Source organism: Vigna radiata, chromosome 10, assembly GCF_000741045.1.
Source record: "Vigna radiata var. radiata cultivar VC1973A chromosome 10, Vradiata_ver6, whole genome shotgun sequence".
NCBI classification, from domain to species: Eukaryota; Viridiplantae; Streptophyta; class Magnoliopsida; order Fabales; family Fabaceae; genus Vigna; species Vigna radiata.
Genome location: NC_028360.1, coordinates 15,826,628 through 15,849,851, shown reverse-complemented (window position 1 = coordinate 15,849,851; position 23,224 = coordinate 15,826,628). Strand labels below are relative to the sequence as shown.

Here is a 23,224-nt window from a genome sequence, read left to right as displayed (position 1 = left end):
TTAAACATGTTGTCAAATTTAAAACGAAGTGATTAACTTTACTCACATTAAAGATAATAAAAAAGCTCTAGAAATTTAAAATAGTTTCAAATGCACAAGAAATCATATCTACTCTCATGAACAATGAATAAACAATCAATACACGTTATTAGGACCATCGACCAACATAGTCTTATAGAAGACTGAGACCTCACATGAAAACTAGACGAATCCATATACATGAAAAAATGCACAAACTAAGAAAAAATGATACAAATTAACTTACTATATTGCATAAACCAATCAAGTAGATATGTGAAACTCACTTAAAAATTAATTTGACGATATTTAATCTTTGACGATATTTAATCTTTAAATAGATAGAAGAATGATTAAAAAATTTAGAGAAAGGATAAAGAATTCTAAAATAAAAAAGTTTTGAAAATTTGTGTAATATAACATAACCAAAATCATTTATAAAAATTTTATTTATATTTTAAATTTTTATTATTAAAATAATCAATTTTCATCATTTTATATACATTATCAATTCTATAATATAATTTTTTAATCTCTTACACTTGTCGAGATAAAAGTGTAAAAATAGAATAAATATGATTTCTCTGCGGTTAATATGTAATTATAATGTACAGTGTTTTACCATGAAATACTTTTGTGTCATTTTCTCAAAAAATTATTTGAAATTATTATAAATTTTTGGGTTAAATATGTTTTTAGTCCCTATACTTTAAGACAATTTTGGTTTTAGTCCATTTTCGAACTATGGTACAATTTAGTCCTTTAACTTTATAAAACTCTGGTTTTAGTTCATTTTACCAAATTTTTTTAACTTTATTGGTTGTTTCAAGCACGTTTTTCAGTTAACATTGAAGTAAAAATATGTCAAACAGTGTAAAAAATCCAAATAAACTAAAACCACCAATAAAGTTAAAAAAATTTGGTAAAATGAATTAAAACCAGAGTTTTCTAAAGTTAAAGGACTAAATTGTACCATAGTTCGAAAATGGACTAAAACCAAAATTGCCTCAAAGTATAGGAACTAAAAACATATTTAACCCTACATTTTTTAATAAAAAGTCAAGCAATATTTCATATATCTTTTCCTACTAAAAAGGAAAGTGTCACTAGATTTTTGAATAGATTTGTTGTCCGAATAAATATATATTTCTGGATTGAAAGTGCTTCTTTGGATTAGTATCTTTAATTTAGTGATAGGTATTCTGGTTAACAAGAAATTAAAAAGAATTACATAATTAAGTTTTATTTACAATTTTTTATTATTTTTAATCGAATATTTATTACAAAAATATTTAATTAATTGTCCAATGTGATTGTTGCATTGGGTTATCATTGTTTGTATGTCTATATATAGAGCATGAAGAATCATATAATTAAGTTTCAAGTTTAACTCAATATTTTTAACTGGCTTTGTATAAAAATGTTTCATTCTATCGAGGTATAAAATCTTTATATTTTTTGAGTTATTCCTGTTTAATTTTATTTTCAGTGAAATAATACGAGCATAATAATACAAATAAATCTCTGAAAATTTTAATTATTTTTGTAAAAAAAATATTATTTTGTTTTTAAAATTAAATATTAAAACAAAAATAATCAGAATACATAAAACATGTGGTTTGATAAACATAGAATTCATCTTCTCATTAAACAGTTTGTAATAATTTAATCAGAAGTATAAAAAATGAAGATACTTACAACAAATTAAAATTTAATCAAAACTATGATATCTAAATTTAACTATATTATATATTATTTTATGTAAAAACAAGATCAAAATGGTGTTGAAAGATAATAATATAAAGACAACAATGTCACTTCACTCTACCACAAAGTCAAACCAATTTAAACAATATAAAAGTTCTGGACAGAATACAATCAAATTAAAAATATCTAAATATATGAAAGAATTAAAATTTTATTAAGCCAAAATAATAAGAATTATATGCATCTATTTTTCAGTTAATTTTGCTTGTGCTTGTGATTTTCCTTAGAAGACATAGGAAGGAGGTGGAGCTGATCAAACAATTCTTAGGTTTAGGAGAGAATGAATGAAAAGTAAAAAGGGAAAGTGGAAAACTATAGAAATCCGTGGAAAGAACAAAGAACACAAAAGGTTGGTTCTACTTAATTTCCCGCACAACACGCATTCATTCCATTGGGAGCTCTGTTTCATCATCATCATAATCATCATCTCACTGCTTCTGATTCTGAATTCAACCATTCTCATGGGTATCTCATGGAGTAGCAGAAGAAGAAACAATTACATCCAAAACACACCGCCTCCACTCCCACCTCCCCCTTACTATTACCGTCCCCAATTCAACCACCCTCCTCCTCCGCTGCCACCGCAGGGCTACTTTCTCCCTTCCACAACCACTTACTCCCCCCACAACAACAACAACTATGCTGCTCCCCCTCCCTTGGCTCCACCGCCACAGACGGCACAGCCGCCACCGCCGCCGCAGACCCATTCCATCTCCTTCTATCACCCCAACCAGAGTGCCTATACCAACTACGCCAATTCTGCGCCCAATCGCCTTCACTACCAACCTTCATACCACCCTCAGCCTACCGTGTGGCCGGCCGCTACTCGCGCCGCTGCCTCCACTCCTCCGCCCTATGTCGATCACCAGACTGCGAAGAAGATACGAAACTATGTTAACGTCCACAAAGACACCCTGCGCCTCGAGGTTGACCAGGAAAACCCCGATCAGCATCTCATTTCCTTCGTTTTCGATGCTGTCTACGATGGCAGGTAAGGCTTTTCACACTTCTTTTCGAACTCTCTGAAAATTGGATTTGTTTCATCGTTAATTAAGTTTTGCTGCGCTGTCTTTGTGGATCTTTTTATTTAAAATTCATGTGTGAGTTGAAATTGCACGATAACTTCAGGAGGATACCAATTGAATACCTACTACAGTGGTACCGTGTCTTTATTTATTTTTAAAATCAGAATACAAATTGTAAGTAATTATCCTGAAATTAGAAGAAAAAAACTTGTAAGATTCCTATCATCAGGAGTGGGGATCTTGTGGTCTTGCAGTGTCCGGGTGTGATGATAGAAGAACAGTAGATTAGTGGAGAGTTTGTCTTTCACAGCAAATTGTGGCCAAGACCAATGGTTGCCCATTTCGTGTGTCTAGTGCCGGATGTCTCACTATCCTTGAGAAACCCCGCAAAGTACCTTTTGTTTGACCAGGCCTCACTAATTGTGGCCAAGTATCCTCAATTAAGTCATTTATTCTATGTCTTTTAGTGAGGCCGTGCTCAGATTTAACTCTAATCTTAATGCCTTGAGTATAAGTAGGAGTTTCTTGTTATTGTCTTTAACGTGCCAAGAATATGTTGGACAAATTTTTAACCTGAAGGAAGTTTGCAACACTTTCAACGTGGTTTTCTAAGCAAGAACTCCAATTGGTGTTCCAGCTTGAGTAATTTCAAAATTTTGAATCACATTGGAAGACTTAGAGAGTAACCAATTAGTAGGAAATTTCACCTGGACAACTGCTTTTCCTTCCCGCATTTGCATTGTAAACATGTTCATGGGTTAAATTTATGATTTCTTTGATACTTTTAGTGTCTAATTATTTGAAATGAATTTTATAAGATGCGAAAATTTAAAGATTGAGTGAGCACTGCATAATACTGCATATTTTATGAAATATTTTAACTTTTTCTAATTCTCTGCTCCTTATTATTGTGATTGCTAGCATTACTGTCTCCTACTTTGCCAAAGAAGAAGAAAAATGTAGGTTTGTTCCATTATTTCCTGATGCTTTTCAGCCAGTCACAATACCCTTTCAGAAAGGAGTCGGCCAGACATTTTCCCAGCCTTCGGGAACAGGAATTGACCTAGGCTTCTTTGAGTTGGATGATCTTTCAAAGTCCTCACCTGGAGAAGATGTCTTTCCTCTAGTTATATGTGCCGAAACAAGTTTGAAAACACCCTCGGAAGATGAAACTCCAGGTGATTCTGTTCTAGATGCATCACCTCACATGCAAATAACTCAAGGTGTCTTGGAGAAAAGTAATGGTGCTGGTTCTTTCCATATAAAAGTAGTAAGGCAGATTTTGTGGATTGATGGTGTTAGATATGAGTTGAGAGAGTTATATGGAATAGCAAGCTCACCTGCAGCTGATTTTGACGACAATGATCCCGGGAAGGAGTGTGTCATATGCATGACTGAACCAAAGGATACAGCTGTCTTACCTTGTCGACATATGGTAAGATTTCATTTCAAATGTGCCTATATTTGGAGTTAATCAATTTAGAGGAAGAAATCAAGGTTCTAGCTTTAGTATTGGTTCATGCAAATAATAGAAGTTATGGTTCAAACAGATACATAGCCCTGGATAATTGCACGAGATCGCTTGTGGAAGTTAAGAGATCACGGGGATTATTTTAGTTATGGTTCATTCGGATTTGCAGGCCTAAAAGCGCAGCTAGTATTTGCATGAGATTGCTCGTGGAAAACCGAGCTCATTGTTAGTATTTCTAATAGGAACTAATTGGTGTTTTGTGGTCCTCATTGTTTTAGTTTTTCTTTTCTTCCTCTCCCGCCTTCCCATGTTTTTGTTATCAAGGCTGTGAGATGTCTGGTGATTGATCAAAATATCAGCACTTACACATATACTGTGGGTGAAATGACTATACAGTGTTTTTGTTTCTTCCTGACTAGTAGCAGTAAATGTACTAATTTCTTGGGCAGTAAAATCCTTGCTGTTAGTAGCAATAGAACATCGTTTTAGTGTATTTTATTTTACATAATAACTTAGTTTGGACTACTTTTACTAACTGATGAGTGTTTTCAATTGTCAAACCCTGTTTTTTCTTCATCAGCGTAGCATGCTATCATTAGAGTTCAGAAACATATCGGTACAACTCACTAGTTATGAATTTAACTATATATTTATATTCTAATTAGTTGTGAATTTAACTATATAAATGTTTATATTCTAATTAGTTGTGAATTTAACTATATATTTATATTCTAATTTAACACTTTGCTGCGCAGCCAAAGTAATGTTTATTTAATAACGGGTGCCCCAGCCTTTCTTCAGGATTAGCACCAACATATTTTTTTCACCCATGCCTGCATCATTTGTCAGAATGTATATTTTCGTATTGATTATTCTCATATGACTTCTGTTTTGTTTTTCCAGTGTATGTGCGGTGACTGTACAAAAGATTTGCGACTTCAATCCAATAAATGCCCTATATGCCGGCAGTCTATCGAGGAACTTATACAGATCAAAGTAAACAATGACAATCAATGAGATTTTTCTTGTGATGCCAAGTTGCAGGGTATTATCAATAAATTCCTTTTAAGAAATTCCCCCTTTTTTTCAAGTTTGCAGTAAGGTAGTATATAGCAATTTCTTTCTTCTTTTTTTAAATTTAGTCAATAATCTGTTTATAGCTTTTGTGATGTGTTCATGGGAAAATTAGATCTTTCGTGATTGAAGGCGTCGTCCCGTGTCATCTATATTGTACAGGCGATCATTTTTCTGTAGTTTGTCTTGATGGTGTTTATTGTCTAGAGATAAGGGAGAAATGAGATAATACCTTGGATGGTCCATACTGAATCTTTGAAAGTTATTACATATTTAAACATGTATAGTGGATGTTTGAAACTTATCATTGCTGTGATTTATGTGATGTACCATATTTTGTTTTAATGGGGCCTAGAAGATACTAGGTGTTGGATGTTAAGTAGAATAAGATGGTTTTCAAATAATCAAACAGAACAGAAAAACCAAATAGGATCTAGAAATCAATTATTCTCTCAAATGATAGATGAAGAATATGTGTACCTTCATAGTGAGCCTACTTTTAGGGTTTATTTTTTTCTTTAAGAAAAAAAGGAAGATAACAATTACCATTAGATATTGTTTATATTTAAAACGATAGTTTTTTTGTAGATAGATATTTTAAAAATATGTTTATGTTATGATGGAGATCTTGCTTAAACCCTTTAAAACTTTTAATCCTATCAAATAACAATTATATTTAGAAACGGTTCTATTGTAATTCATTTATTATTCATTTTTAATTATTTATTTGTCAATATTTAAAGAAGTCAGATGTCTCTTGAAACATTAAAACTTAAATGTTCATCCTTATTAGCCTATGGCATATTGTGTTTGGATTTATGTTCGAAAGTTGCTAAATAGGCTTTACAACATCCTATTGCATTAAAGAGAGAAGTGGTTTATAGTATTGAATTATTGATAATGTCATTTTATTTTATTTTTGTCAACCAAGTTAATAAACATTGATCGAGTGGTTACATGCGTACAAGAATGAGAATAAGTATATGTATATGTTTTCACTTTAAAAATAGAAATTAGTATAATGAAACTTATATTGACGTTATAATTTTAAAAGAAATAACTAATTATATTTATTAAAAAAAGATAAATTTATATTACATGAATGAATTCAAATTTTATCGTACAAATTAATTTTGTAAGGATTGAGTATTGTACCAAACCAGGTAATATTTCATAAATCTTTTTCTTGACTTCAGTATTCTACCAAACTAATGTTACAAAAATGATCAGTGAGCTTAAACGTTGCATCAACTTACTCTTAAAATGGAAAGTTAGGTTGGATAATTATCTTATCATCAATTTGAAGAGACAGGTTGATATTTCCAACCCTTTTAATATATTAACTCTTTTTATATATAAATAATAAATTGGTTTATTGTATTTTGAAATAAAAATGTTATAAATTTGAATTATATCGTTTGAAATAAGCAAATATAGTATTGTTGTAATTTAAATTATAAATACTAAGTTTCAAACATTAATTATAACTGAGCACATAAAAATATCAATAATTTCTGGTTATTTAATTAGAGTCATCAATGATTTAAAAGAGTTAAAAACCTAAAAAAATATTAAAAATAATTAACGAAATTAGACGTCACTAAATTTTGAATATCAAGATAATAAGCATATACTCAATTTTTGACATTAAATCATTCTTACTTAGTATGCTAGTTTATTTGTTCTAATTATTAGTAAGAGGAAATACTATTTGAAGCGAGGTATGTTTGTCTCGTTGGTGATAATTTTGTTTAATACTTAGAGATGAGATAAAATGAATATAAACTAACATCCCTTCATGCCATTGAAATTGTGCCAAGTTCATAATTTATTTAATACTTTATTATTATAGAAAAGGGACATAAAACATTAATCTTTTAAACCACAAAGGATAAACGAAGAGACATGAAGGATTAAACCAGGGAAGAAAGGTAAAGAAAAATAGACACTGATATTTTTAATACTTTAATTAAATTTAATCAAACTCATAGTTTGTTTGAGTTGAACATTAAGTGACAGTTTTTTTTTTTTCAAATTTAACATTTCTTTAATGTATTGATTTTTTTCTAAAATTTAATTATGTTTTAAAATTAAAATAGCTATTTTAATAAAAAAATAATAATCTAAAAAAAATTACCTATATTGAAATTATAAAAATGACTTCAATTTAGTTTTATAGTTATAATAGTAATAAATATATTATTTTTGTTATAAAAAAAAAGTGAAAGCCGCGTAAACTGTGAGCATGTGTTTTCTTCAGTAATGTTTTATAAAAGAAAAGTAAAAGTTGATAACAATCTACCTACATTCAATGGTATTCCTTTTTTATCTTAATTTTTGAATGCATCATCTCACCTGCGCTTCAGTTTTTTGTTTTAATTGTACATTTAATCACGAATACGTATAGAGTATGAATATTAAAATTTATATCAAAATGTATCCGTAAAGAAAAAAGAAATAGATTATAAAATAATGTTTATTTGAAATAGCTAACAAATATAATTCATCACATTATTAACCACATTGATTCAATCAAAATTTGACCGAATACTACCATCATCAACTTATTCCAATTCAATCAAATTTTTTTAATTAAATTTAATAATGAGTTTGATAAAACTCAAGAACGTCTCTTTCTCGATATATTGAAAAGAAGTTTTGTTTTTATATATATCATTGACATTTTGTTACTATATTCAATATAAACACATTTTTGTATTTGTTGCCTTATTCAAAGAAAAGAAAACCCTCTTTTATCAAAGTCATGTCATGACATAAATGTCCTCAAAGAAATGAAAAATGAAGGTTAATGGATGATTATGTGTTGGTGCTTTTTATGGAGGAAGAAGAACGTTGAAGGTGATGCCAATGTCGTCTTCAATTATAAAAACATTGATATCTTCACGTTTGAGGGTGCAGAAAGAAAAAAGTGGGGTGCAGGAAGAAAGACTCATAAATTTTATTATTCTGGGCTTTAAGCCCGAGCTTTTGCAATACAAGTTACTGTATATATAAAAAACAAAAAGAACAAGGAGATTTTACAGGGTGAAACTGGATCCTTTCTTTCCAAAAGAAACACGTATATTTAAAATACGACTTTTTAACGCAATAATAACTCGAAATTGTTTTTGTATGATATTGAAAAACTATTGTTATAAAAATGAACATATTATTATATAAATGATAATTTGTAATTGAATAGCAGCGTGAGTCTCATAATTGTTTAGCAAATATAAAGGAATTTCCCAGTGAACCTTAAGTTGGTTTATAAGAGTTCACATGATTATTGAATTATTGAAGAGTTGAGATGATTTGGTTATGGCTAATGATATCGCCTCTATTATTGACAGTTTCATTCATCATGAAGCAAAGTTGACAGTCTGGGTAGATGTGAAGAACGTGAGAAGCAGACAAAGTCAAAGGAGAATATAGAAGATCGTTTTTTGGGTGGGAAATACAAAATACGAAATACGAAATACGAAATAGGAAGTAGAACAGAACAGAAGCAATTAATTAGTGTTAGGAAGTTGTTTATAAAAAGTTGAGATGGTATAGGAAAAGAGAAAAAGATGAAAAGCATTAGAAATAGTAGAAGAATGAAAAGTTTTCCCTTGTGGTAAAAGGTTGTGTACACCTGCAGTCCATTATTAATTTCCAGTAGCATGCTAAAATCTAGTGCGATAAAGAACAGACCATGTGTGAGGTGCAACTGCAAGTGTACTGTTGTAGGTGAGGGTCAATAAATAGCTCTTCTCTGTTGTAATGGAAAATCTTATTCTCAGTCATCAATCACTATCCAAATTAAGAGCATGTGGTTGCTTATGCCAAGTCTTGGACGTAAATAGCAATGGCCTTGCATGGCTGCCAAACTCATTCCCCAATCCAACCTTAGAGACAAAATCTGTAAAATCATATCCCTAAATATGGATCCACCTATTCATCTATAAATAACAATTACTCACCTCTCATTCCACTTAAGTCCATGCTATCATACCTCTCTTTGCCTGTCACCATCACAGAACCACCCTTCATTTTTATCATTTTAATTCTTTTTACTATTACTATTTCTATCTTTTCTCCTATTTCACCACTTCCCATTTCTTTTATCTACACTTCCTTTCAGTTATACCCTAATATATAACTTCAATTATACACTTTTCAAATCTAAGTTTAACCCTGTGCAAATGCTCTTTGCCGGTTAAAATCAGAGGAACATCATCACGTTTTTAGGCTTTGAAGAAGGCCAAACACCCTGGAAAAATAAATCAAGTGCAGAAATGGAAGAAAAAAACAAGATTTTAACAGATAATCTATCGGTATCCAAAGGGCCCATTTTTAGAGTACTATACTTACCACTCTAGTTATGTCCAAGTAAAAAGTAAAACCCTCATCTCAAGTATAATATTGTACTAACAACTTTCGATAAATTATCTGTTAGAGGACGAATTTCACATGATTATACGTGGTTTTATTCGTAGAAATAAACAGATGAGTCCATGTTAAAATCTGTGTACATTTTAGGAGAAATAGACACATTTTGGTATGACATGATCATGTGCAAATTATCCATTCCCAGTTCTATGCTTACTTTTTCTTCTTTTCACTTAATTGCTGTTAAAGTAAGGTATGCATTATTTAATCACAAGAGTTCTACTATTGGTTTGAAACACAGACATATATGGATACTTGCCTTTTTAAGACACATACAAGTTCACCATTTTTAATTTCATTTCACACAAGTTTGGCACCAAACACTTAAACAAGAAGACCCCAAACTTCTGCCACTCCAACTGAATTCCCCAGGAAACATATTTTAAACTTTGTTTTATCAAATAATGACCCATCTATCAGACCTAATTAACTTCTCTCCCAAATGTTAAACATTCAATACAAAAATGTTCAGAATACTAGCTACTCAAAAGGATGATATTCTTCTTTTGAATAAGTTAAACTTCATATCTAAGCCTATTAACTCTATAGGGGCTTATCCAAAATTAAATCAATGGCAAATAACAATAATTGAGAAAAAAAGATCCCTTTAGTAGAAAAAGGTATAAAACTTTAATATATTATTAAAGCACTGAAGTTTTACTTTCATCTAGTTTATAGGAACTAGTCAAAATAGCTTATAAGTCACTCCAATTAATTATTAACACATTACTCATTATAAGCAATTCACTCATTTTTAATTAAAATAAAAGTAAGTTTATGTTTTCCCATGCATTAATTTGATAAAGAAGACATAAACCAACTTTGTCTTGCCGAGGAAAATCTGCAAATATGCGGAAAAACACATATCTAATACATAGTCTTATCCAGTTTCTAAGACTATGATATGATAGATAATTTTGTTAATATGTAAAATAATGTATTCTGTTAAAATTTTCAACTTTAGTATAATGTATCATGTTATATTATAGTAAATTAACTGTTTATCTTATTTCGTTAGATAACAAGTGGATTTTAGTGCATTTTGGTCCTTTACTCAATTTTAGCCTAACACGTTATACAATTTTACTATTTTATGTCCAAAATGACATTATGTATTCAAACTCTTAATACTTTTGGTAAAAAGTACTTGTCGTTGTCACTTGTACAAAATCAAATATTATTGGTAAGTTTTTCCACTCTGAAATTTGATTTCTCTCTTTGGGATGGATCAGATGTATAAATATACATCATTATAGAAATTTTATCAGATTCATAAAGAATTTAAATGGATAATTATATTTAGACAATATTTTTTTGACAATATTTGAACATTGATCACGTGTCAATCTATGATTGGTCAAAAATCACTCCACAATCAATAATAATAATCATAAACATTATTGTGGAGTGATTTTCGACCAATAATAAATTGACACGTAATCAATGTTCAAATGTTGTCAAAAAAATGTTGTCTAAATATCATTATCCAATTTAAATATCATCATTAAGAACACATGTATTTATCATTTCTAATATTAGTTTCTTAACCAAGGCTAATGGATATTTCACACCAATAATATAATTAAAAAGAGATAATCAAATTTATAAAAAAAACAAAATAGCAGCAAAAATTAATTTTGTAACATAAAAAATGTTACAAATATAACTAAATTTTGAAAAACAACATATTTTTCTGTACACTAGTAGTAATTCTTATAATAGTTTTTCCATGGAAAAATATATATTATTTGTATTAATCATAGCTCTTTAGGAAAAATCTACCTTTTACTTAAATTGTTTCTTATTGTATAGCACCGAATTAAAGTTTATGTTATATTATTTATATTGAAAATTAAAATAAATAAAATTTATAATTAATATTTTTATTCTCTTGATTATTTCATTTCTATTTTCATTGTTACAGTAAACCTATTTAATAATGAGATATATTTACAATTGACTTTGATGAGTTAGATTATAATTTTTTATCATAAAAATTGGTCATAACAGAAAAAAAAAATTGAGTTTAATGACTTGAAAGAATGAGTATAATAATAGAAATAATAATAATATAATAATAATATATTTATATTATAAATTAAAAAGATAAATGTAATGATAAAAAAATAAATCAATCTTATCGAACACTTTGTGATTTTTTTTATGGTAATGAGATTATTATAGAATTATTATTTTATATATAGTTAAAAAGGTTTTAAAAAGAGTTCCACTTGTAAAACATTGTTATAATCTATAATAATTGTAATATGTAGAATAATAAAACAATTTGTTTCTATATTAATTCCTACTAGTATGTTCATTTTTTTTATAAATTTTAAAGGGTTGGACAAATCAATAAATTGTTACAAATATTTTATCATTATTTTTAATTTACATTGTATATATAAATTCATTTTTTTATGATAATGAGATTATCAGAGGATTATTAATTTATACATAGTTAAAAAGGTTATGAAAAGAATTTCACAAATAACTTGTATAAAATAGTTATAATCTATAACAATTGCAATACAATACATCAAATAACGAACACTTAGTTTCTATGTTAATTCATATTAGTATGTTCATTTTTTTTATAAATTTTAAAGGGTTTAACAAATCAATAAATAATTGTAAATATTTTATCATTATTTCTAATTTATATTGTATATAAAGCCATTTTTTATGGTAATGAGATTATTAGAGGATTACTGTTTTATACACACTTAAAAGGGTTTTGAAAAGAGTTTCATGAATAACTTCTAAAAAAAAGTTTTAATCTATAACAATTGCAATAAGAATAATGAAAAACTTTGCTTTTATATTAATTCATCCTAAAATAAAATATTCATTATTTTATAAATATTAAAGGATTCGACAAATCAACAAAAGATTATAAATATTGGATTTTTTTTTTATATTACATTGTATGCAAAGTCATTTTTTATTTTTTATGATAACGAGGTTATTAGAGGACTATTATTTTATACATAGTTAAAAATGTTTTAAAAAGAGTTTCACGAAGAACTTATAAAAAATATAAAAACTAGTTATAATCTATAGCAATTACAATACATGGAATAATGAAACACTTTGTTTTTATATTAATTCATACTAGTATGTTATTTTTTTTATAAATTTTAGAGAGTTTGATAAATCAATAAATGACTATAAGTATTTCATCATTATTTTTAATTTACATTACAAAGTTATTCTTAAATATCTACCCATTTAACTTAAAGTTTTATTATTTTCATATTATTTATAAAAATCTAGAAAAATGATATTTTAAAAGTGATAACGAGATTCGATTATTTTAATATTAAAATGTTTTAATATAAATAATTTTGTATAGAATGAGTTTCATCGTTGAGTCTTTTATAACACTCCCTGATGATCAATGATCATACGGTGTGTTTCTATAGTTCGTAATAGTAAATAAAAATTTATGTTTGTTGGAACTATTTTAGGTTTTCTAGAGTGGTTTGGTCTTCTATCAAGTAATGGAAACTAATATTTGCTTTATTTTTATGTTAATAAGTATATGTGAGTATGTTTGATAGAATGTGAGATGTATACTTGGTTGAATTTATTACAATTTTAGTCAATATTTGCTTATTGATGAATATTGTAGTGTATGATTGTGATATGTTGCTTGCTTGAACATGTGATGTTGTTGCCTTGAAGATATTTGTGGTATAAATTTGTTATAGAGTTGAAATTAGTGAAATGGAAGTGTAGTTGGGTTGATGTTCGGTCTAAATTGAGGTTTTGGTAGGTGAATTTGTTAAAGAGTGATCTTGAAACTAAAATTGATGTTAGGAAGTTGTTTTTAAATCACTTTAAACTTGTCTAGAACTTCAAATAACCATAAATTTGATGTTGAGTTCATAAGTAATTAATAAGTTGAGTTTATGTTGCTTTTGGTCCATTTTTAGGGGTTTTAATAGGTGAAAATCTAAATAAGCAAGTCTAAGTTAAAAATGAAGGTTTAGAGTCTATTTTTGAATTAATTGTGACTAGTTTAGACTCTTAGTTTGCAAATTTTTGGTTTATAATGTGTAGAATTGGTTATACGTGATTTTAAGTGGTTGAGTTGATCCAATACATCTTGTTTCTAACCAAATGAGAAAAGTAGTACTCAATTTCATTCCTAAACATGTTTTTACATCAATCCTATTGTCAAGGAATTCGGTTTGGCCATTTGGATAGGTTTAAGGTGCACCTAAATCAATATAGAAAGTTGTTCTCATCTGATATGGGGTTGAGTCGTCTTGTGTGATGCTCAACGCTGTCAAACACAATAGCCCTGGGCTACAAGACACCGAGCGCAACTTTATGCGCTGAGCGCCACAAAGTCAGTGAGTCCTTTGACTTCTTGGCGCTAAGCGGTATGTTTGGACATTGAGCGCAACTTGCCTACTATAGGTCCGGCATTGAGCGCCAAAGTTCTGGCGTTGGGCACCTTATTAATAGTTTGACTTTTTCAGTCTCTTTTCTTTTATTTTTTATTGAAGGGAGTTATATTGATACTTTAAGGTTTGTTTGGTAATATAAATTGAATATTATGATGTTTTATGCATGAGGTTATTGAAGTATGGTTTGAAACGAGTTTCTAAGGTGAAATTCTAGATGATTGTTCCAAGTAGAGTAATGTATTGATGTAGGAACTCAGCCTTAGAAGTTGTTCTGACGCTCCAATAATCACTTCATATATGATAAATAGGGGGATTCTGTGCTGAGAAGTAGTACGAGGTCCTAGTCAATGATTTGATGTTCTTTTATCCAAAGGACATTAGTAAACTAATCTTTTGTGGTAGCTGTTTCATCACTACAAATGAGCAACTTGCCATAGTTTCACATCAATACATATATCCGGATTTAGTCAAATCTAGAATTTATCTTTATGCTTTTTTAGGTTTGTTTTGGTTTGAAAGTGAATTATGTTCTAAGATGTTATAATTGCATGATTTAATTCTCTTATAATATTAGCTTACTCTTTGTGTTGTTGTTTGTTTGTGCTTGTTTTTTCCTTTGCAATATCAACCTTAAATGGTGTGAACTAAAGGGGATGTCTTTTCAGTTTATGTACCATAAGGTGGGGGTGAAGCAACAATGTAGTTAGGTTTAGGTTAATCTCTAGGTTTTCTTGTTAGTTATCATTTTTGAAACATTTTATTTGATGGTTTTAGACTACTAAAATGAGATATTATACTATTTATATAGATTTGCATACTTTTTTGACAAATAAATATTTTTCTTGAAACATCTTCTATGAAATAAATTTGTTTTTCAAATATTTAGTCTGTTTTAATATACGAGAGAGTAGTTAGTTGGACAATATTTGGTGAATTTATCTTTTTAATTGAAATTGTTTAAGAATAGATTAAACAATGTATTTGTCATAAGATAAATATTTATAATCTAAATGATTTTTTATTGAGTATTCCATCCTATTCGAGTTCCAATTCTTGTACTTTGAGAATACTTGCAATCTTTTCAAGTGTTTTTTTTTTCAGACTTTTAAACATTTTTAACATTTTGATACGTGATCTCTATTTCGAAGACAAATTTCTTAGAATTTTTTTAATACAATTGTTATCATAATGTTTACTATGCTAGTTTAATATTGTTTTAAAACCTAATGAACATGCTTTTGTATGTTGTTTTTTTTTTTTTCATGTTAAAAGTTTGTGTTTATAAGTGTTAAAGTAAGTCAACAATGTTTATATAAGTTGATTTTCCATGAGTTAGATTTAAAATCAGTAAACCTAATCCAATTTACTTTATGTTAAATCTGAAATTTTACAATCCAACTTAACTCATTACGAGTTAATGGATTATTTCACTTATTCCTATAAAAATAAAAAGGAACAAATATCTATATATTTTTTGTTTATTATTTTTAAATAATATTATCATGTATGGTTGAATCTAAAATATGAATTTCATAAATGGAACACGAAAGAGGAATGCAGAGGAGCATTAGAGGAAGGCAAGGGAGTGACGGAGAGTGTAAAAAAGTAGTAGAAAAACATATATAAGAACATTAGTGGAATGTGAAGGAGCAATGAAAGAACACAAAAAAACAATGAAAAAACACATAAGAACAGTGAATGAATCAAAGTGGTCAATAGCCAGAAAATGAAGCTTTCCTTTAGTCCTTCTAAGGCAAGCAGTAGAGCAACATAGATGTGGAAGTGACAAAAGAACGTGCATGGAGGAGACTAAGAAATTAGATTTCTTCAGTTTGAAATATAATTTTTTTTTTTTATAAATAAGTGGGTTGCAGGTTAGCTTATCATAACCCAAGTTGAATCCATATAATTAATGAGTTAAGTGAGTTGGTTAATTGATAAAAAGTTTAATTTCTCAATTCAATTAAGTTCAAACATGTAATAAACTAGGTTGGTTCATGAGTCCAAAACCTATTTTAATATGTTCATTTATACTAATATATAAGGAAACTGTGTTTGTTATGTTTCATCTTAATGAAAACGTCATAATAAGAGTATCTTAGATTTTAGTAACTTTTTTTTAAATTACAAATATTTTTCATTATCATTTTTTACTTGTTATCTTTTCACAGGATAGATAATATATATTTTTATTTTATAATTTAATTTTGAATTAAAAATAATTTATATTTATAATTTTTTATATTAATTAACACAAATTTATATATACTTCTCACTTAACTTCCATATGTAATATCAACCTTCAGGATCTAGTTTGATTGTCCACTTCTTCCTTGGTAGAAAAAAAAACTTAAACCAAACAATAACATTTATAGTTATAATGATGAAAACATGATTCCATGTTTGATTATTGGTAGTATAATAATTCATATAAATTACATTAGTACAATTTACCTCAACATCAAAAAAAAAAAAAAAAAGTTTCCTCCAGTTTGAAACATAAGTTACACCTAATAATGCACATAATGACTTTATTAATAGCTCACAGTTATTTATAACTGTTTTTATAAACAAATTAGATATTTGACTGAGGAAGATTTATTATGCACATTAGTGATCATCAATGTCTGTGTATATTGCTTTTGCATTGAAGAAGTTACAGTTTGGATTTTTTTTATATAAGGTTATAATTTATAATCTGATGAGTATTAATACTAAATCTATCTTAATCTAAGAATGTGATTTGGCTTAATTGTTGAGTTGAATTTGGATATATGATTACTTGAGGCAAAGGAGAAATAGAATAAGTTGTTTTTAGTGTTAGTTTTTAGATGGGTGGAATCTGATAAATTTATTGGTGAGTGTGATGATGAACGTGTGAATCAGGAGTGCCATTTTTTAGTGTAAGTCCACTTGAGAGGTACTGTACTGATGCAAATGTACCATAAGCCTGTTCTGAAAAGGAAATTGACAACTTAGCCCTTCCCTATAATAAATGACCTTAATTATATTTAAGATAAATTCTGACCTACTTCCTTCCATCTCTTCTAACTTATTATCAAAAGATTAAAATAAATAATTAATTAATAGCATTCAAGATGGTTCTTAACTATTTTTTGTTTAACAATCCATACCCTTCTATTAAATACTTACCTCACTTCCAAAGAATTACATCCACACATCACATCAACACATTCTAACGGGTAAAAATAATCAATCACTTCCTCACCTGTTATTAACTTAGTTCTTTAGAAAAACAGCAAAATCTTAATTAGTTTTTGGTCTAATATTTAATGCTATTAACTCTTTAATCATTAAAATTAAAATTTAAGATCTCATTTAATATTATCAAATTGTCTTTTATTTATTTAAAGATTAAATTAGAAGGTTTCTGAGTTGTTATTAATTTAGTCATCTTAAGAACCGGGAAAATCTTAATTAGTTTTTAAGGTAATATTAAATGCTGTTAAATATTTATATATTAAAATTTAAATTTGTAAAGTAATTTAATACATCTAATGCATTTTATAAGTTATAATAATGAATTGCATGTGAAGAATAATAATACTGCATTAATATTGAAGAATAAAAGAAAGATTAAAAAGAAAACATTCAGAAAGCTCCTTCTTTCTTCCACACGTCCTGTGGAGAAACAGACAGAGGCAATGCTATTTAATGATTGTTAAAGTGTAACGTTGCTGAGTTTTTGTTTAACTCAGAAAAGAGAAGGGTGTGTGTTTGGTTTCAAGAGCTCTAGAGGATAAGTCTGAGATTGGATGAGCCTCTCTAGCTTACTCTCTGTTTTTTTCCTGACTCGGTTTCTCAGATCTATTACCACCCATTTCTGCATTTCCCCTATCTCTTACAAAGCACAATCTTTTTCTTCCATTGCCTGGTAAGACATGAGTAAAGAGGAGATTTTGAAGATACAGGTGCGCTCTTTCCGTCTCTTTCATCAATCAAGTCCTCACCTTTCTCATTTTTGTCTGTTTATTTTCAAGCTTTTTAGTTGCTGTGCTGTGTTTGCTTTTCTTTTTCTTGTGTCTGGTTTTCTTTTGCTTTTACATCCTCATTCCTCTTATTTACTACCAAATTTCTCTTTATTCTGTGTTGGCTTTTGGGATTGCTTGAACATGCAGAAATGTGTTCTTAGAGTGAACATACACTGTGATGGGTGCAAGAGCAAAGTCAAGAAAATCTTGCAGAAGATTGATGGTATGTATGCATCTATTTCACTCTGTTAGAAAAGGAAAGAGAAGAAAAAGACCAATTTATGTTTTATTCTTGAAGGTTTTATTTTTATTCTGTATCTTGGAAGAAAAAACCAAAATCTCCTATCACTACCCATATCTTGAATAGATAGTGTGCTTGGTTATTCATTGAGTCTATTTCACAGGGGTGTTTACCACCGAGATAGATGCAGAACAAGGGAAGGTGACGGTTTCAGGGTTTGTGGACCCCAATGTTCTCATCAAGAAGCTTGCAAAGTCAGGGAAACATGCAGAACTCTGGGGTGCCCCTGCCAAAGGAAACAACAATAATAGCAACAACAACCAAAACAACATTTCTAACCAGATGAAGAACATGCAAATTGACAATGGTAAAGGTGGAGGAAACAACAAGGGTCAAAAGGGTGGTGGGAATAACCAGCCAAAGGGTAATAATCAACAAGGGCAGAACCCCCAACAGCAGAACTCTCAACAGCAGCTTCAGCAGCATCTGCAACAACTTCAGCAGATGAAAGGGTTTCAAGATCTGAAGCTGCCTCAATTCAAGGACATGAAGATGCCCAACCAGAACCCCAACCAGGTCAAAGGAGTGAAGTTCAGTTTGCCTGAGGAAGATGATTTGTCTGATGATGAATTTGATGACGAGTATGATGATGACTTGGAGGATGAGTTGTATGAAGATGAGATGGATGACCCTCAGCATCCTCTGAATAAGATGATGATGATGAAGCCCCCTATGGGTAAACCCCCTATGGGTAATGCCCCTATGTCTAATGGGGCTCAGATGATGTTGAATAACATGATGAATGCTCAGAAAGGTGGCAACGGTGGTGGAGGTAATGGAGGTAATGGGAAGAAAGGAGGTGGTGGTGGAGGAGGAGGACCTGTGCCTGTGCAAGTGCATAACATTGGTGGTGGAGATGGGAAAATTGGTAATGGAGGAAAGAAAGGGGGTGGAGGTGGAGGTGGAGGTGGAGGTGGGAATAATCATAATCAAGGTGGAGGTAACAAAAACAATGGTGGCAAAAATGGAGGTGGAATGCCAGATGGTAAAAGTGGAAACAAAAATAATGGTGGTGGCGGTGGTGTTCCTCCAAATAGCAATGGGAATGGAGGTAAGAAGGGTAATAATGGAATGGGTGAAGGAGTTCAAGCTATGAACATGTTTCCAAACATGGGTGGTCATACTCCTAGTATGGTTGGGGCTAATGTGGGTCCTATGGGTAACATGAGCATTCCCATGAGCAACATGCCAATGTCCCAGATGGGTAACATCCCAGCAGTTCAAGGCCTTCCAGCTGCAGCACCCATGAACGGAACTGGTGGTGGTGGTGGTGGAGGATACTTCCAAGGTGGAGGTGGCGGCGGTGGTCCAGATATGATGGGTGGCAATCCTTACCAACAACAGCAATACATGGCTGCAATGATGAACCAACAAAGGGCAATGGGAAATGATAGATTTCAGCCAATGATGTATGCCAGGCCTCCTATGGCAGTGAATTACATGTACCCTCCTCCTTATAGCTACCCTCCTCCTCCTCCTCACGAGCCATACGCCAACTTTTTCAGTGATGAGAATACTTCCAGCTGCAGTGTTATGTGAAGAGTAATGGGTGGTGATGCTGATAAGAGGGTTGTTCGGTTATGGATGCAAAGTCCTTTCTAATATGATGATGCAATATTATACAATGGAAATGAGTTTCAATTTTAGTTTGGTGTTTCTTCAATTTTCTTCTTATCCCTTTTCTCCAAGTTAAACTTGAGCTTTTGGTCACATAAGGGAGTAATTTATAGATTTTATAATATTTTATGATAGTGAGAACTATGATATCATCATGTAACTGAGGATATGGTGATGATAGACTTCTGCCATGTGAGATGTTTATGTGTGTTTATATGTTGCAAACAGAAATAAATATCAAAAGAGAAAAAAAAAAGAAAAAGGAAGAGAATGGGTTAAACTAAAAATGCCTCTCTGAGTTCTTTCTCCGTCAAAAGAATTAATTTTTCTCCACAATCAATCTTCTTTTGGTGTTATTATTCTTTATAATTTGTTCTGGCACGCACAGTAACATAATGTCCATTAAAGAATGGTTTGTGTTGCTTTTGAACATTATAGTATTTGACACTGTCCCTGGTTTCAATGTGAGGGAAATCATGAATGTTTGCGTGGTGGGGTGCACACTGAAGTTGGCATATTGAGAGATGGACCCAGCTAGCCAGCATGAACGAAGAACAGTGATTTTATATAGAGTCTTGTGATAAGGGTTGGGTGGGGCACCATTCATCATCAGCATCACTATATTGTGATAACCCCCAAATTCCTGTGTCAGGAGTGAATTTATTTATTGCTAAAATACTGTTTATTTATTTATTATTATTATTTAGTCACCGCACTCACAAACCAATGTTTTGTTTTGCAGCACTTAATTGGTACCGGTACTGTCAATAAAGATTCCTCATAGAATTACTACTTGACAATGTTATTAAATAATAAGAAAATCATAGGTAATTTTTAGTTGGAGATTATTATTGAACTAGACATTGAGAGAGAGAGAGATTGATATTTTTCATGAGAGGTGCAGTGCAGTAGGGCAGAGTTCGGTTTGGATGCATTCAAGGGCAAGAGGTACAGAGTTACATAAACCCAACAACGAATTGCCTGTCTTCTTCGTTTCTGTTCATTTTCTCTTTCTCACTCGTAACAATCACTCTGACACAACGGTACTCAACCTGCAAAAATATTATCATTCAACATGAAAGACTTTCTTTAGTAAATAAATGTTAATCTATCTCATTATAATATCATTCATTCACAAATTTTACAACCTTATCCTTCTTATTTTGCTCTTTCAGACTGCACCAATGTGCTAAAACTGCATTTTTTTTAAAGATCAAATATTTGTATATTTCTATTTCTACTTTTATCAATATAATGTTGGTGAATTATACATGTAAATATTGTTTTATATAATTAAAAATTACATTTGATATTTTAGTTTGTAAACTGTATTTTCAATAAAATTATAATGAATACATATTTTAGATATATCAATTATATTTTGAATACATAATTTAAAATGTGTCTAAAGCTGTTTTTATTTGTTTAATAATTTATCATACATGTATTAAAACAAAGAATAAACATTGATTAAGAAGATCATGTGTACAAGTAATAGAATAAAAAAGAGGAATAAGTATTTTGATTGACAATTTTATAAAGAGGAATAAGTATTTTGATTAACAATTTTATAATTAGATGTGGAAGTAGTACTCTAAGGTCATGCTTAGTTTGCTAAGATTAATATTAAGATTGGACCGGAGAAGAGATTGTTTGAAGCTTCATTAAATATAGATCAAGTGAAAATTATAAATAGAAACAACAAAATGGAAATCAATATTCTGTTTTTTAATAGTGACTAAAAATTATATCATACATAAAATATCAAAAATATTATTATTAATTTTATTGTTATTATTATAACTTTTATTATGATTGCTATTGCTCTATAAGGGTCTAAAATAATAAAGAGTAGAAAATGAAATTTGAATAATTTATTTAGAATACCAATTTTGTAAATAGTAAAATCTATTATTAAGCTACTTTTTTTAAAGATTATTATCTGTTTAAAATTATTCATTTTTTTTGGTGAGTTTTTTTTCTAAGATTATTATAGATTTGTTTATCTTTTTTATAATGAAAATCAAGAGGTTAACATAGAGTATAACAGTCTAATTGATCATAATATTATCATTGTTAGTCAACCTTCTTTTTTAATTTTTTTATATATAAATTTTGTATATTGATAATTTGTTTTATGATAATACTTTAAATTAAATGGCATGGTTGTAGGAAAACAAATTGTTTTCTAACACATGTATATGTTTCAAATAAAAAAAATTACATTATTTATTTATTATTATTATTATATAACGATTGTATTAAAATAATTAATACAAATTGTACATTTTTGTACATATTCAAAGTCTGTATTTTAGTAAAAAAAAATGTTTAATTTATTGAATATATAATAAGTAAGAACTATATTATATATTGTTTATAATTTACAAATTCAGTATATATCTTGACATTTCCGATGTCAGATAAAAGAAAATATTAGAAGTGAAAAAATAATAATAATTTCATTATTTTACTGTGTATATTTTAATATGTAACACAAATCAAAGATATTTGATTGTAAAGTTATATTCCACTATCACAAATTAGTTGTTGTTTACTATAATTTCTTAGACACTATGAAAAAAAAAAAAAGAAGTTGCATGATGCTAATTAAATTTGAATGAAAAACTAATATAGTGTTTATTTATATTGAAATAATTAAAGTTGAAATACACATTGTAATTAATAACATTAAAAAGGGTACTTTTCCTGGTGAGTAATAGATAATGTATACAGAAAAGGAGAAATAAAGTTGTTCTGAAAGATTAATTTCTTATTCTTGATTAAGTTGAGAAAATACTTTGTTATGAAGATGTAGCTTTTTGTATGGTGCTTCAAAGCCAAATTTAGGCATCAAATTGAGGAGAAAAGGCAAAAGAGCGTAAGGTGTATGTCTACGTAGGCGTGAGACAATCAAGTTAATCATAGAAGATGCAGCAGGGGTTCATGTTTTGTGCAGTGATGTTGAACACTTTTTCTTACTTTTAGTGGGTCCTTCTTTTTGACCATACAAAAACCCTAAAGTTTCACATGGACCCTCTTATCTCAACTTACCCTTGCTATTTCAATTCAATGGACCATCTTGTTCTACAATTACATCACTATCTATG

At 29.4% G+C, this 23,224-nt stretch overlaps 2 protein-coding genes across 3 annotated transcripts; both read left to right on the top strand.

The window, feature by feature from the left end:
* Positions 1 to 1,993: 1,993 nt before the first annotated feature.
* Positions 1,994 to 5,662, top strand: LOC106775674 (probable E3 ubiquitin-protein ligase LUL4). 2 transcript variants are annotated; one of them, XR_002669793.1, is made up of 4 exons: positions 1,994 to 2,776; positions 3,732 to 4,245; positions 4,361 to 4,506; positions 5,185 to 5,320. XR_002669793.1 is itself a non-coding variant. In XM_014662824.2 (3 exons), the coding sequence occupies exons 1-3, from the start codon at positions 2,070 to 2,072 to the stop codon at positions 5,296 to 5,298; spliced, it is 1,335 nt and encodes a 444-aa protein (XP_014518310.1). In that variant the 5' UTR covers positions 1,997 to 2,069; the 3' UTR covers positions 5,299 to 5,662. The 2 variants fall into 2 exon arrangements, 1 of the variants encoding a protein (XP_014518310.1); XM_014662824.2 differs by lacking the exon at positions 4,361 to 4,506 and having other exon boundaries at positions 1,997 to 2,776; positions 5,185 to 5,662.
* A 12,182-nt stretch (positions 5,663 to 17,844) lies between these two features.
* LOC106776170 (heavy metal-associated isoprenylated plant protein 32) lies at positions 17,845 to 20,401 on the top strand. Its single transcript, XM_014663527.2, has 3 exons — positions 17,845 to 18,136; positions 18,344 to 18,419; positions 18,601 to 20,401. Exons 1-3 carry the CDS (start codon positions 18,107 to 18,109, stop codon positions 20,034 to 20,036), a joined length of 1,542 nt encoding a protein of 513 aa, XP_014519013.1. The 5' UTR covers positions 17,845 to 18,106; the 3' UTR covers positions 20,037 to 20,401.
* Positions 20,402 to 23,224: the final 2,823 nt, after the last annotated feature.